The 15,619-nt window shown below is 28.6% G+C and overlaps 2 protein-coding genes across 3 annotated transcripts in view; one reads left to right on the plus strand and one right to left on the minus strand.

The window, feature by feature from the left end:
- LOC135962753 (saccharopine dehydrogenase-like oxidoreductase) overlaps positions 1 to 15,619 on the plus strand; it is a 485,871-nt gene that overhangs the window by 187,883 nt on the left and 282,369 nt on the right. The window lies entirely within an intron of this gene.
- Positions 1 to 15,619, minus strand: part of bnl (branchless) — a 174,632-nt gene that overhangs the window by 126,655 nt on the left and 32,358 nt on the right. For both annotated transcript variants that reach the window (XM_065514591.1, XM_065514592.1), the window contains exon 2: positions 11,299 to 13,389. In XM_065514591.1, coding sequence (XP_065370663.1) covers positions 11,299 to 12,514 — 1,216 coding nt within the window. In that variant the 5' untranslated portion in view covers positions 12,515 to 13,389. The remainder of the gene's footprint in view (positions 1 to 11,298; positions 13,390 to 15,619) is intronic.

Consider the following 15,619-nt stretch of genomic DNA (forward strand, 5'->3'; position numbering starts at 1 on the left):
AACTTTCAATGTTGCACCTTAAAAACTTAAGAATTTTCATATTTTGAATTTATTGTTAAAACTCCATTACCGTTATTTCAGCATGATTTAAGTCTCTTGGACATTTAAGCTGTCGGTGTCATATACACACATTAAAAACATATTTTATGAACACTGTAATACTGTCAGGTTTTGTACAAACGCTTTATTACACATGTTGCCGCTATATGACTTAAGAATCTGTCCATTTAATTACTCTAGCAGACAGACAACAACAAAATCAGAAATTATTTAAAACCTTAAAGATTTTCGATTTTCCACAGTGAAAGTAATTTTAAGTTGATATATGGCCTTTAGTTTAATAATAAGTGCGTGAAAGAGAAGATACACAAAATTAAATTACAATTTTTGATTGATCTTGTCAGAAGAAAAAATTGATAACTGACAAATTACTGCATGAGACCAAACTGACGGTTGTTGTCTACTGTTTGTAAAATTATACTTTGCTTGACTACCTACCATGCATTACTTTATCTACTACCATTTTTTTTCTTCACATGTAATCACATTTCTTGGATTGTTTGGCGGTTGACGTTTTCACGTACACATTTTATGAAAAAAGGGGGCGTGATGTTTTTTTGCTTTACTATATGGTAACTCTATTAAAAATGAATTTACCAGCTTGTCGGAAGCTCTTTTTTAGGTGAAAAATTACAAAGTGAGTGTTTTAAATGTTAAACCAGATGAATTACAATTGTATCGTTAAGCGATGCCTTAAGAAAGTGCAAAATATTTTGACAGTTGACAGTTTATAGTTTTGATAAGTAAATTGGAAATTCTTTTTACTTTTCTTTATGATATTTCGCAGATTATAAAGTTATCATAGGCTTGACAGGAGAAATTAGTTCATGATAGCAATAGGCAATAGGTGCATATTTCTTGTGCAAAATAAGAAATTGTGAAACATAACTGATTTCCAGGGTAATTTTAATTTGAATTATTTTTTTTTTTTTGTAATGTTATAATAAGCCAACTATGTTTATTTTATGGCAAAACCATAGTTAAATTCCAGCAACGATCAATCAAACGGTAACGATAATTTTTATTATGGTAACGTTATTTTGCTTTATTTCGGTAGCGGTATTTTAGCGGTAACGGTATGTTAATAATAACAAAAACTCGGTCGGAAAGGTTATCTCGAGCTAAAAGGTTACCTGCAATTGTAGTTTGTCGCTTGCATTGTAATTTCAGTGCAACTACAACAAAGTTTAGTTTTTTCTTCACACCGTACGTCCGTTTAAAACTGCGTGAGCGTTAAAGGTGTGATTATAACTTAATTTTGGGGCTACCATAAATTCAAGGGACAGACAAGCAACCAGCCAGACATACTTACATACTTACATACATATGTATGTGGTCAACAACTGCAGTCGGGATTCCCTTTCTCTTAAAGGGAGCAAGCCAAGCAAGCGCGTGAGTGAGTTATCATAAATTTTCACACCTTAATACATACAAGCACGTACAACAATTACCCCAAAGCTTTGTGCATTTAACAAACAAAATATACAAAAAAAAAAAACAAACAATTTTTATACAGACATTAACAATGTCATTTTCAAAGAAAATGTAGATACAATAATAATAAAACTATACATTTAACAAAAATTACAACCAAAAAACACAGTCATAAATTTGTTAGTTATAAAAAAAATAAAGAAAGAAATAATTGTCAGTGAAATCAAAAGCCCTTTGGGCAGACCGTAACAGAATTATCATCAGGCCCACGTTGCCAAACAATTTACATCTTTATATAATGTTTGTTTGTTGTTGGGATTTAACTGTTTGTTGTCTTTGTTAGCCTGGTGACCTGATTATAAGTTCTCACCAACAATTCCAACAATTTTTTCCAAATAATCACTGTTTGAGTGTTTAAATAAAATTTATATTTATTGATATTTTTCATGTGTTTTACAAATCTGTGTTGTGTATTTTGTCTGTAATGTGGCCAGTGAGACATTTAAACACATGTTTTTGTATTTTTTTTTTTTTTGTATTTTCATTAAACATTTAAATACATCTTCATTAGTTTTTGTCATAAATTTGTGTCCGCGGTTTTCTGTTGAAGTTAATTTAAACGACTTTGTATTGTTTTCTTGCAGTGTAAACGTTTAAGTTTATCATTTTAGCGGTTTTTTTCTGTGTGCGTAAATGCGTGGGTTAACTGTCAAAACTGGCAATGTTGCCGTATTTTCTTTTTGTTGTTGAGTAATAATCAGTGCTGGAATATTTTGGGTTTTTTAAACTGTTTTTCCTATTTCCTGGCTTTAATTTTATATTTTCACTTAATGCTAATAGATTGCATGGTTGTTTATATATGTATATTCCGTTTGTATTTTACCTTAACTTTACTAAGAAGGAAATTGTTGACTGCTTTACCAATAAACATTATTTTCAAGTTTTACAATCATATTTTGTACTTTTGTTGCGGTCATTATTTTTTATTCAAAACGCTGTTATTTATGTTTTAAGCTTTAAACTATAAGAAGACTAAAGTGTAATGGTTACTTGATAACCTTCAATTTCTTTTTTTTTTCCTTACAGCAGCCATTAATATTACTTAAATATTTTTCTAGAGGCGAGTGTTAACAAAAAAAATCATAAAAACCACACTAATTTATGAAGATTTGAAATTGAAACAAAAGAAATAAAGCTACACTGTAAAACAAATTTTGTGTGCTTAACTAGTTTTTTTTTTATTATTTTGTTCAATAATCTGTCATAGTTTAACCTAACAAACCAATTTATATTTAATAATGAAATTCCATTATAATTCGTAATGTTACTGTACAATTTTTTCGTTATTATTTTTTTTGGTTATTTGTTAAACCTGTTACACATACAAGTAGTTGGTTAAATTTAAAATGAAAACAGTGACAAACAAAATCTATTGAAAAAAGTTTAACAATATATTAGGTAAATGTAATATAATACTTTAATTCGTAATTTTTTGAAAATCAAGTGAAATAAATTGAGTAACTACTATCTTCTTATATATAAAAAGAAGTGTACATTTTGATGTCACCACTAACTGTGAAAACGGGTCGACCGATTTCAACCAAAATTGCAGGGTACGTTGGGAATGGTCTGTAGATGGTTTGCACGAAATCGGCATAGTGGTTCCGGAGATATGGCTGGACCAGGTTTTTGATTTTCGGTCTGTGGGCGGTGTGGTAAAATCAGAATTATTGTAAGGGCCAGCAACGCGGACCGGGTTCAGCTAGTGTATTTATAAAACGAAACTGTCATTCCAATAAGAAACGTAACTATATTTTTCAAGAAATGTTGATTTAAACTTTAAGGACTCTTGTAGGATTAAACCACAGTGTTATTTGACATACGATGCGTTTTGGACAACCAAAGCTTCAAAATGCAAGTTTTTGTCATTGAAATAATGTTTGCAAATAAAAAAAGAATTAAAATATGGCAACATTTTAATTATAAATTCGCCTTGGAAAAGGCGTAGAACTGATACCACCTTGTATGAATTCGCCTCGTGCTTTTCATTGTTTCATATTTCGCCTTATTGGAAATGAGAGAAAAATAGAGTGATGCATACGCAATACACATAGCAAAAACGCAAAATTATTTTGTGTTTAATAACAGCACAATGTTGTGACCAAGGCGTATTAACAAGGTGAGTGCGTCCCGGCAACAAATACAACAATGCAAAAACAACAGGCAATTTGTTTTTGTTAAAATGTGCGGTAAATGTCAAAATCAAGGCGAATTAAAATATTACTATGTTATTTACAATAACAAATGTAAACATAAACAAAGTTAGACATATAGTGTACATAAAATCACAGCCAATTAAGAAACAGCTGATTTTATGCACTCACCTTGTTAATACGCCTTGGTTGTGACAATTGCAATCCCGTAGCCAAGGTGCATTTAATAAGGTGCCATCGGCAGCACAGCTGATTATATAAATAGCACGCATAAATGTCAAACTACATATATAAAAAATATTCGCCCGTACGCCCGTATGTCAAACTCTATATATAAAAAATAATTGAATTCGCCTGTATTTATTTCAATTTCACCTATTTCACCTTATTAAATGCACCTTGCCCGTAGCTTTGCAAAAAAAAGCGAAATGTTGCATTTGTTAGGGCATAAACACAGACAATACTTAAGCTTCAACTGACAGCAGCCGTTAAATACATGTTTGTATATTCAGAGTAGTGCAATCAGTACAGCCAATTTAAACATGTAAGGCTAACGGACCGACTCAGCTACATTTGTTTCGCAATTGCGTGGCTGTCAGTTGAAGCAAAAGTATTATATATGTTTGGGCCTTACAACAAACTCTGAATTAAGGCAATATGATAATGACCTATTGTAAGTCAGTATGGTCAATTTTGGAATTAATTAATTTAGGGTAATATAAGCAAATGGAACAGGTCAGTTAATATTAAACGATACTTAAGCTAATTGGTTATTTTATATGTTATTGGTCTGATTTTATTAATTTTCGATAATGAATTCTGTGGGAGTCAATGCGTAACCAAGTTAAGATAAAACTTGAACTTGAGCCTCCTCCAATGTATCACACATATCAATTTTAAACTAATTTTGTCTCCTACTTTTAAAAAAATCAATTAAATGAAAAGAAGAAAAAAACAATAACTTCGATTTACAATTGTAAAGTTTAGAATAGTTAATATATGCAACTGGTTTGCTACGTTGTATGGAATTAATTATATAAAATTATGTATTTGTTTAAAACAACTCAACTCCCGGCATACTTATTTATGCCTTTTTATAATAAACAATATAATAATGATATTAATAAAATAAATTTATATATTAAATATGTAAATGCCATAATGAAATACATTTCAGAAAATAAATTAACTCTTTTACATCAAAAAGCAACAAAAGACCCCAACAAAATAGTCACGTAGCCATGACAACATTTTGTGAATAAATTTTGACAATTTTTAAAGATTTTACATTAATTTAATCAACCAAAAAAAATAAACTAAATATTAGCAGAAGAGAGCCATAAAGTCTCTAAAAGCAATTTCAACATGAATTTTCATTTACAAACATTTTTTTACTTAATTATAAAGGAAATCACTGACTGTTTGAGATAATTTCGGTGGACGGTTGTTTTTTTTTCAAAATTTCTGGTCGTGTTGAGTGGGCGGTTTGAAATTTTTGGCAAAAATAGCTTTCATTTTTAAAATTTAAGAAAAAATTACACTCAGAGACAAATTATGTTTGTTCATTTAAAATTCTATCTAATATTAAATATTATTATAATATACTAAATAAATGTCATGTTAATTTCACACAGTGTTGAGCGATCTTCTTTAGCTTTAGGGTGGCAATAGGCGCGTCAAGTGGGAATAAAATAACAAAAGATCTATATGATTTCGAAAATCTTTTGAAATAGTTATAAATACATTTCATATATTTTCAAATGTTAATAAATTATATTGATTATGATGTTTTATTTAGCAAGACAAATGATTATTGTCTACACTTTCGTCATATGACATTCGCATAATGACTCTAAATACGTACATACATATGTATGTATATGCGAGAGCTGATGCTATATACACTAGGGTGTTATTAAACGGTTTTTTTGTTTTTTTTTTAAATTTTCAAAAATCTTTTAGAATAGTTTTAAATAAACTATTTTCAAGCATTTCCATTAAGAAAATACATAAATAATCTGTGATTTTATTAAATAACATGATTTCTCTTAAAAATATTTTGTCATTATTATGATGTGTTAACGTGTATAAGATATTTATTTACAAGCGTTAAACTGTTAGCAAATTATCCCTTATTTTTTTGAAAATGAGGGCAGATTCCCAGAAAATGTTAGAAAAATAAAAAAGAGCACAGGAAAACCTGGCATTACTAATCTACTACTATTCTAAATGGTATACAACTGTGTAATATAATTGTTAACAATTAAGCGATTTTTCCCACTTGTTATGAAATAATAATAAATTAAGACAATTCAAACAAGGTTATAAAACAATTTTGTTAATAAATATATTATTTAAATGTTAAAGTGATACTGGCTCACTAACACCTGAAATCTCACACATTTGCTAAAAAAATTCTTGGCGTTTAAATATTTTTTATGGAATTGATTGTATAAATATTAATCTTAAGTTGTTTCTAATTGATTGAAAACAAAAACTAACCATTTTAGTTTTGTTGAAATATTTTCTTATAAAGAAAAACAAAAAATAAACTAATCTATTTTAAAATGGTAATCTAATTTTGCGTTTGATTAAATCATCTATTTTATATCAATAACAACATTTTTCACATAGTTTTTCTGATAAAATTTTTGTTTGTTTGAATTTCATTTAAAAGTTGACACGTGTATCATAAATCATAAGCTGAATACATTCCTATTAATTTGTTTTTTATTTTGCTTAGACTAGTCTACTAAATTATTTTTCCTAAATAACTCTATCATAGAAACAAAAATTCACACGAAACTAAACAACAACAAAAGAATTGCTTAAATGTATAATTAACAAAATTAATAATGTTGCTTTAAACTGATAATTTGGTTTTTAAAATGCTTTAGCAAGTTTGGTTCCTCCTTTTTAATTAAACGTTTTAACAAACTTTAAATGAATCACTGTTAAACAAAAAAAAAAAAAAAAAGAATTGAAAAATAAGTAACAGAGTTTCCCTATCAATATTTAAAGATCTTGAGTAATAATTCAATCAAAAAGTAACAGAAGTCAATTGGCTCATGTTACACGATAAAACGGCTGAAAGACAAAACCACCACCAACCTCCAACAACAAAAACATGATCGCTGTAAAAAGATAAACGGCCAAACAATATAAAATTTATTACAACAATACAACGCCTTTGTGGCTCTTTCAAATATTTTTTTTTGCCAAAAAAAAGCGATACTCTTTGAAAATCCTATAAGAATTCTACCCTGGTAAACAATAATAATAATAATAATGATGATGATGTATACTGGCTAAAAATAATTGGTTACCGTTACCAAGACATCAATAGCCAAATATTTTAGAGACCTCCGCCAAAAAATATTTGTTTCATTTTAACACATACTATATCTGTATTTATACCGCTCTTTATTACAAAAATAAAGCACCCAGCCAAGCCAAAATATGTATGTCTGTCTGGCCCTCAACAAGATCATCATTTTCACGATCTCTCCATCACCATCAGCGTCATTGTTCATTAAGCTGTTGTAGGCTTTTGTATGATTGACATTAAAATAACAGGTGATGGGCCTACTGAAAAATAAAACGAAACAAAAAGTTTCATTTTTAAAACTTTACACAAAATAAAAATCTCATATTCACCATCATCATCTTCAAGTTATTTTTTCTTTTGTATATATTTTGTAAGTTTTTTTTTCAGCGGTTTTTATCTGATCGGGCATTTTTTTTGTTTAAAAAGGAAAAAAACTGCAAATTTCTTTGTACTCGCTCAGTAGTGGTTTTTTATTTTTAGGAAATATCTGTTTTGTCTTTTTCAGAAAAGATTGGTGAAGTGTTTTATTTAATATTTATTGATTAGATGTAGAAAAAAGCATTTAATCAAACATAAAACTAATGAAGACCAAATTAGCGTAATTATTATTATTATTTTTTTAATTATTTGTCATGCTTACTTCGTCAATTTGAAGCTACCTTTCCTACAACAATGAATATATAAAAAAATCTTCTTAAAAGTATTGCGCTTTACATTTTTAAGTTTAGAAGTTTAATAATACTATCCTTCTTTACTTGGGGGTTACACGATCAAGTTTTGCCTTTCAAGTTTTAATACACTCACACTTTTTTCTAATACACTCACACTTTTAAGAATTGAAACGAACTTGCATTCAATTTCTCATTCAAGTTAGTGTTTCAATTTTCAATCAAGAAAACAGCTGATTAAATTTTTTTGGACAATTTGTACTAAAATCTCAGCTTTCAATTTTTATAAATTTTGACAAACAGTATATGTAAAAGACTATTAAGAAAAACTTGATCGTGTGGCTGTAGGTTTAGGGAGTGTATAAAACAGCAACAATTATTTTGGTTATGTTTTATTTAAATAATTGTTTTTGTAGCTTAATTCCATTAAATACTTGACGAAATTCTTACAAAAATTGTAAGAACTATAAAAATGGTGTGAAAGTATCCATGTTAAAAATTTGGCATTACAGGACATAAGTGTCATGACTAACATCTCGTCTCCACATGCAATTTTATTTCCTAACATAAGTAATAATACCGTCAGAATAACTGAACTTTCCAACCTTGTGTTTATGTTTATAACTGTAAATTATTTTTACTATTTTTTTAATTTTTTGGTTGTTTTTGTTCAATGAAATAAACACAATTTAAATAAATGAAATTTGACAGCTTGACATACAGTCTATAGTTGAAAAAAAAAGTCGACTTTCGAAAGTACGACTTTTTTAAATTTTATAAATAGTAGTCCTTTCGACTTTTATATTTAAATTGATTTTTTTAAACTATTTACCATGCCTTGTCAAAAATTCTCATGCCCATACAATTTGTATTGTGCATATTTTATTGTATTAATAATCAGGGTTGTTATATTCATGTTTTTGATAACCCTGTTTTTATTGTTCGATGTAGCGTTGCCACTCTTGTTTAGGTATGACATTTCCGCGTTAAACCTAAGCGGAAAAAAACCTTACGACTTCCACTTTTGTCTGTAGTGTAAAAAATACATGGATTCTACATTTATTGATGATCCTTTTTTTTGCAAAGTTTAGCAATAAAAATTAGATGTATTAAGGTGATAATGTATTCAATAATATTATCACTTTTGTTTCTAAAAGTTAGATTTAATTTTATAAAATAGTAAACAAATTTACATTACTGATTTGGCAAGTTTATAATTAAACACGTTTCTAAAAGTTTCTGCACTTCGATTATACATACAAATTTTGGATGAATTTTGTGTAGAAAGATCATTATTTTATACAAATTTATTTATTATTTTATTTAATTTTGCAAACACTAGAAAAATGCAATGGGTATTATTTCATTGCTGTTTATAAACCCGGTTTCAGTATCTAAAACAAAATAAATGATTTTTGTTCTTTTTCATTATGTGACTGATAAAGAAAAAGAGAAGTGTTTTATGATTTTACCTCATAAATCTTATAATTGACCTAATCTAATTTAAGCCGTGTAAACATGCATGAAGTCAGTTACAATTTCAGGCGACAAACAGCCAGAGACACCCCATCCATACACGTTACAACACTTGCAGTGATAGCAAGTTTGTGTTTTATTTTTATTTAACATGCACTGGATCTGAACCAGTAGCCTAATGCCCGATATACATATACTATACATACAATATGATTTTTATTACTTTAGTTTAAATCAACATTTGTTTAAGGCTTTCCTCATTCGGTCGCGCGCTCTCTCTCTATATCTCACAATACGATAATAAATTCAATAATTCAATATTTGCAATAAAAACTTTCAAATTGTCCTATAAAACTCTGGAAAAAAAATATGAATTATGAACATAAAATATGAAAAAAAGAAGAAAATAACAATAATAATTCTAAAGAGTCCCCTCTTACACAACAGAAAAACCAAAAAAATCTGTGTCAATGTCTTTATTATATTTTACACTTCTTTCAGTTTTTTTCTTCTTCTTCTTATGATCTTTGTTAAAATGAAATTTCACAGAAAAGGTATAATTTTAAACACGAGTCTTTGAAGTTGCTTGTAAGACAATATTGTAATAAAATGTTTGTAAAAATTATGGCTTTACAAAATAAAAATAAAACTAAATTTACCAAACAAAACTCTACAGCCATTAATCATTTTGTTAAGATTTTATAACACTTTTGTAAAATATTTTTTTTTTTACGCACAAGAAAACCTAAAACATTTTTTAAATTAAAAATAAACATTAGTTTAGGCTAAAAAGTTTGTTAAATACACATCAGTTTATATTTGTAAATTATGGTTAATAAGGTTAAAGGCCTTTTAGTCTTTCTATTTCTTTAGTTTCTTTTTCGTAAAAACTATTGTTGTAAATATAACATTTAGTTAATTATAATATACTACTAAACTAAGCCTACCATTTAAAAATACCTCATGGAAGCTTTTGAAACAAATTTTACATAAAAAAAAGAAAAAGTTTTGCTAAAATTTGATTTTAAAATTTTTAAAATGGCCTACCTTGACGTAAATATATTTAGATGTGATGACAGAAAACTAATATAGCTCGCTTATGGGATTTTATTAAAATGTTGGTTCATGTATTTAAATTAAGGGCACCTTAAATTCACAGGCATTTAATGTACTATTCAGCAAGTATGATTCATTCCATTTTAAGAAAAATATCAATATATTGAACAAGTTTAGTGAGAATTCTTTTGCGAGAAATAACTAAGATAGAACTTGAGAACTTTTTTTGTAAATATGATGTATTAAACATAGCAGGCTACCGACTATAATCTGTCAAAAATAAAATTCACACGTTTAGAATGAAGACAATTATTTTGACGACAGCACAGCCACACGACTGTGTAGTCGTGCTGCTGTCGGGAACGTTTCATAGATTATGAACGCACTTTTAAGCTATGTTTGTCAGCATAACTTTCGGTCAAATGAAAATTACAACAAAAAAAAATATTGTTACAGATACACATAATACATTTCTAAGAAAAAAAATTAAAAAAATAAATTTCAATTAAATATGTCCTTAATCTCAAATATAAAAAACAAATCGTATGGTGAAATTGCGAAAACGATAAACTGAAGTGGATCCACTGTATAAACAATAATTTGAAACTACAAAAATACAAATTCAATTGAAAACTCCCCTTCTGGATGACCTAAGAAATTGGCATCCGCAAAGAAGTAAACCAGGATCCAAAAATAAGTGCTTCAAAATTTGCAGCAAAATTAGGATTTAGCAGCAAAGTCGCTCGAGAAAAGCCTCTGATTTCCGCTAAAATCGTAATCTTCGTCTTAAGTTTGTGAAAGCACATTTGGACAAGGACACTATTTTTTTTCCATTTTTAGACATATTAAATAGTAAATACAATATTTTTGGAATTGTTTTTTGTTCCAAGTAGGCATTAATATCTCGACGACTGACTGATTGATTGATTTGAATTGATGGATTGACCGGCTAAGTACAAAAAGTTTCAAGAATTTAACAAGATGGCTTTGGAAAAATCTTATTTATGCTCGTTAATGTAAAATTGTCATATTTAAATGGAAAAATAATAATGTAGGTACTTACTGTAGTCACATTGCTCATCTTGCGTTCCATTAACTGTACCATCGGGCAGCAATTGTATGAAACGATTTTTAATGTACAATTGAATTTTACGTGATGGTCCCGATAGATGTGATACCGTGGAACGTTCATTACGATCCAAATTGTTTTTATGTTGTAAATTTCTAGAATTATTCAGTCTTTTTGATTTCAAAACACTCATATCGGATGAACGTCTCACCAGAACACCGACACCACCCGTACTGCTACTTCTACTACTACTGCTGCCACTAGATGCCAGGGGCATGCCCCATGAACTAACATTGGCCGATGATGAGGATGATGATGAAGAGGATCGTATACTGCGTTCAGTTCTTGACAATATGGCCAAATGATGAGATGATGAGAATTTAAAATTGTTTCTTAAATTTGTGTTAGTTAAATGACTATTGAAAGGAGGTTGCTGCTGCTGATGCTGCTGCAGTTCATCATCATTAGCTGAGGGCTCAGCTAAAGTTGTGGGCATTAAGGTAGATTGTATTTTGGCTGATGATTCGGTTGTAGAGGGTGGAGGTGGAGTGGTGGAGATGGTGGGTTGTGTGTTGTTGGTGGACTTAGATAAACTTATGATGTTAGTTGTTGAGTTTTTAGTATGAGTATTTAATAATGACACCTTTTGTACGGCGGCTGATTCGTCTTGTGAGTTTTGCTGTTGTTGCTGTGTTTTATGAATGGCAGTTATTTCTTCTTGATCATTTTCTTGTTTTTTATCGTTTATTTGTTTATTATTATCACTAATACTATTATAGTTTTCGTTAACCTGCTGCTTCTCATTTATTGTCGTCGTTAATCGTTGTGTTGGTGGCTGTTGCTCTGTTTCTGTTTCCGTTGCCATTTCCTCGCTATATATAGAAGTAGACGGCGTGGGAACCGTTGTCGTTGAAAAACTGTTCAAATTTTCGTTAAGTATTTGATGGCTGGTGGTGGTAAATTCGTTTTTCATTTTGCTGTCCTTTTGATGTGGATGATCATTGGCCGCCTCGGCAGGAAAAAAGTTTAAAATTTTATCGTTTTTAATTATATTTAGTGTGTCTATGGGTGCGGCATCTGCTGCTATAGCAGCCACTGGTGGCAATATGGTTGGCATCGCATATACCAAACCCGGCCAATCGATTATAATCGATAGGAGGGCACCCAGCAGCGCCAAAGCCCTCCAATCTAAACGCAGATTTCTTCGCATAATTGGGCAAAAATGTTGATTACTTGATCGCTTGCGTTCAAGCACTCAAAAAGTAAAAAAAAAACGCCCCAAAACTTAATTGTTCGTTACAAACGCAAAATGAAACACTGTTGCGCGGTTGTTGTAACCACTACTACAGCTACTACACTTGTTGTAATTTTTGCGCGCGCTTTTAACAGTGGCTGGTGTAAATTTACACCAAATTAAACTTGTTTTAGTTACACTTTATTTTGTTTTATTATTTTTTATTTATTATTTCATAAAATTATGACACCTTGTTTTCTATAAATCATAAAATTTTCGTTCTTTTTTTTATACATATATTTTATTTTTTTTTTAATTTTTTGGGTTTGGGTTGTATTGTTTTGTTTTTTGTTTTTTCGTTTTTCGATTTTTTATTGTATGTCTGAAATATTGAAATTCGTTTTTAGGTTACCATAGTGTAGACATATCTTTTGCACTTCATTACTATGATGGCATTATTAACGAGAATTTTGTGACATCGTTTATGAGTTTCATCTTCGTCGTCCTCGCTGATAATGCATTTTTCAAATTTAACTGACGATTTCATTTTCATTCAAAACAATCCACGAAATTTAACAGAACTTTATTTTTCCACTTTTTTTCTTCTTATTTTCGCACAAAAAAAGCAATAATTTTTATTTTAGAAAGTGATTTAAATTTAATTAAAATTTTTTTAAGCAACAACTTCTGTATGATTGCTGTTAAACACTATACTTTGTTGGAGTTGTCGTTTTAAAATTATTTCCATTAAACCATGAAGTTTTTTCATCGTTTTTGCTGATTGTGCTGCTGTTGATGATGAAGATGAAGTTGAAATGTTTTGTCGTGAAGGTCGTCGTTGTCGTCGCGAGCTGTAATGAAATGAACAAAAAAAACCGGTAAAAAATTAATCAAAATGCATTTTTAACATATATTAATATTGTTTTATGTTTTTTTTTTCTTTCAAAAAAAATTTAAAAGGATTAACAGATAACACTTGTACCGGAACATGACCTACAGCATAATTACAAAGTTTTTTTTTGTAGGGATTTACTGATTACTTGGAAAATGATATATGTCATCTTAATTACTGCGTAAAGTACCCGGTATTTTAATGGTATTTAGGTAACAAAATGATAAATTTTGGTAATATGTAATGTTAAACGCCTTTAAATAAACTTATTTAAATTAATAAATGTTATTTGTAGGGCTGACAACAAAAATTAAAGGTGAATATTAATTATTTTATTAATAACATATGTATATATAAAGTTGTAAATGTATATATAACCAGCTGGTTATACACCAACACGGGATTTATAAGTCAATTTTGATACTTTTGTATATTAATTATGTTCTAAACCTATAATTAACTAATAAGGATTATTCCTGATATCAGACATGTTGTTGTCAAAAAAAATATTTTCTATTTAGTTTACCCACTACTGTATACATAAGTTGTATTTAGGAAAAACTTATACAATTTAAATTTTCCGAGATACATATTTACTTTTAGTCTAAAAATAACTAGTAATACTACGTTTTAATTTAATCAAACTCTTTAAATTTCTCTACTTATTTAAATAATCATTTCCAATTCATTGCCTTTTTCCACAGACCCACAAAAGGTCAATTGAATATCATGCATTAGAGTAGAAGAATAACCAACCAATAAATAATATTCCTGCCTCCTCAGTATTCACAACATTCACTCGATGGCAATGACCTCTAATACACATTTTTTGCGTTTGTTAGAAGTAATGAAAACGACACTTTCGAATATATATACAAAAAAATATACTATATATACAATAAATATACAACACAAGTCAGGGCAAGACAACCTAAGGGGGATTTAAAAGAGTTAAATCTATAAAAGTATTCAAGTTCTTTAATTTACATTGCTGAAAAATTTAGAAAATTTTGTAAAACATAACTTTTTATTAAATTATGAGGTATTTAAAAAGTAATTTACTTTTTAGTTCATCTTTTTATTTATTTATTACATACTCCAGCCTTTAGTTGTAAAACTAACAGTAGTCGTGCTTTTTGTTTGATTAAAGTCTGGTAGCAGCACTGGTATTATTTAAATGACAGTTAACGGTTAATTAACAGTGTTGCCTCTTTATAATTTCTGGCAAATCGCGTAACTAACCTTCAAAGTCAGCTGAATTGTAAGTGATGTGTTTCTAATACAATTAAAATAGTAAAATAACCTTGAAATCATTATCTAAATATATTGCTTTATTTTTTAATTAAAAACATAACAATACATAATTTATTTTGAAGCTTCAAAATAAAAATTAACGAAATGATTTGATTCTTTTTGAATGCTGGCGGTTAAGTAATAACCATTTGAAATCAATTGAAATGGTAACAGAGTCGCAGAGGCATAAAAACTTTGCTTTTTATTTATTTATATTTTTCTAACAGTGAAAGATGAAAAAAAAATCAAAAAATGTTTTAAAGTAGCAGAAGGTGAGACATAAAAAGCAATTTTATGTTTCTGAAAATGTACATTTTTATGGGCGGCATATGTTGCTTGATGCTACTACAAATTCTATTAAGAATTTGCAAACAAAATCAGGAATAAAAATATAGAACTTTTTTCTACCTTCCAACACGTTTTTGCTAGTTATTATTTGTTTTTTTTTTTATAAAATACTTTTTCAATTTCTTTCTTTTTAAAGAAGTATGTATTTATGTTTGTGTTTATAAAAAGTAAAGGTGACGACAGCTTGACTTAACATAAATACCATATTCCAGGTTTTTACAAATAAATATATGTATGTAGAGTACACGTACTACAAGTATTTAAATACTTATTTTTATACTTAGTATATAGTATTATAATGTTTTATGCTTTTTTTATTTGTCTTATGTTGCTTCTCAACTTGGGGTACATGTTAAAAATAATGACACAACACGCAATATTTGTTGAACTTTTTGTTTATGTTTAACACAGTTTTTTTTATACTTTAAAGTAAAAAGTTTTTTTAAATTTGCAAATATATATACATATACTTTGTAATGCAGTTGTTGTTTTATTTTTCACTTTATTTTCCCTTTAAAGTTAATGTCCGATGCGTCAGATGTGGCATT

The sequence above is a fragment of the Calliphora vicina genome, chromosome 1 (assembly GCF_958450345.1).
Source record: "Calliphora vicina chromosome 1, idCalVici1.1, whole genome shotgun sequence".
NCBI lineage: Eukaryota > Metazoa > Arthropoda > Insecta > Diptera > Calliphoridae > Calliphora > Calliphora vicina.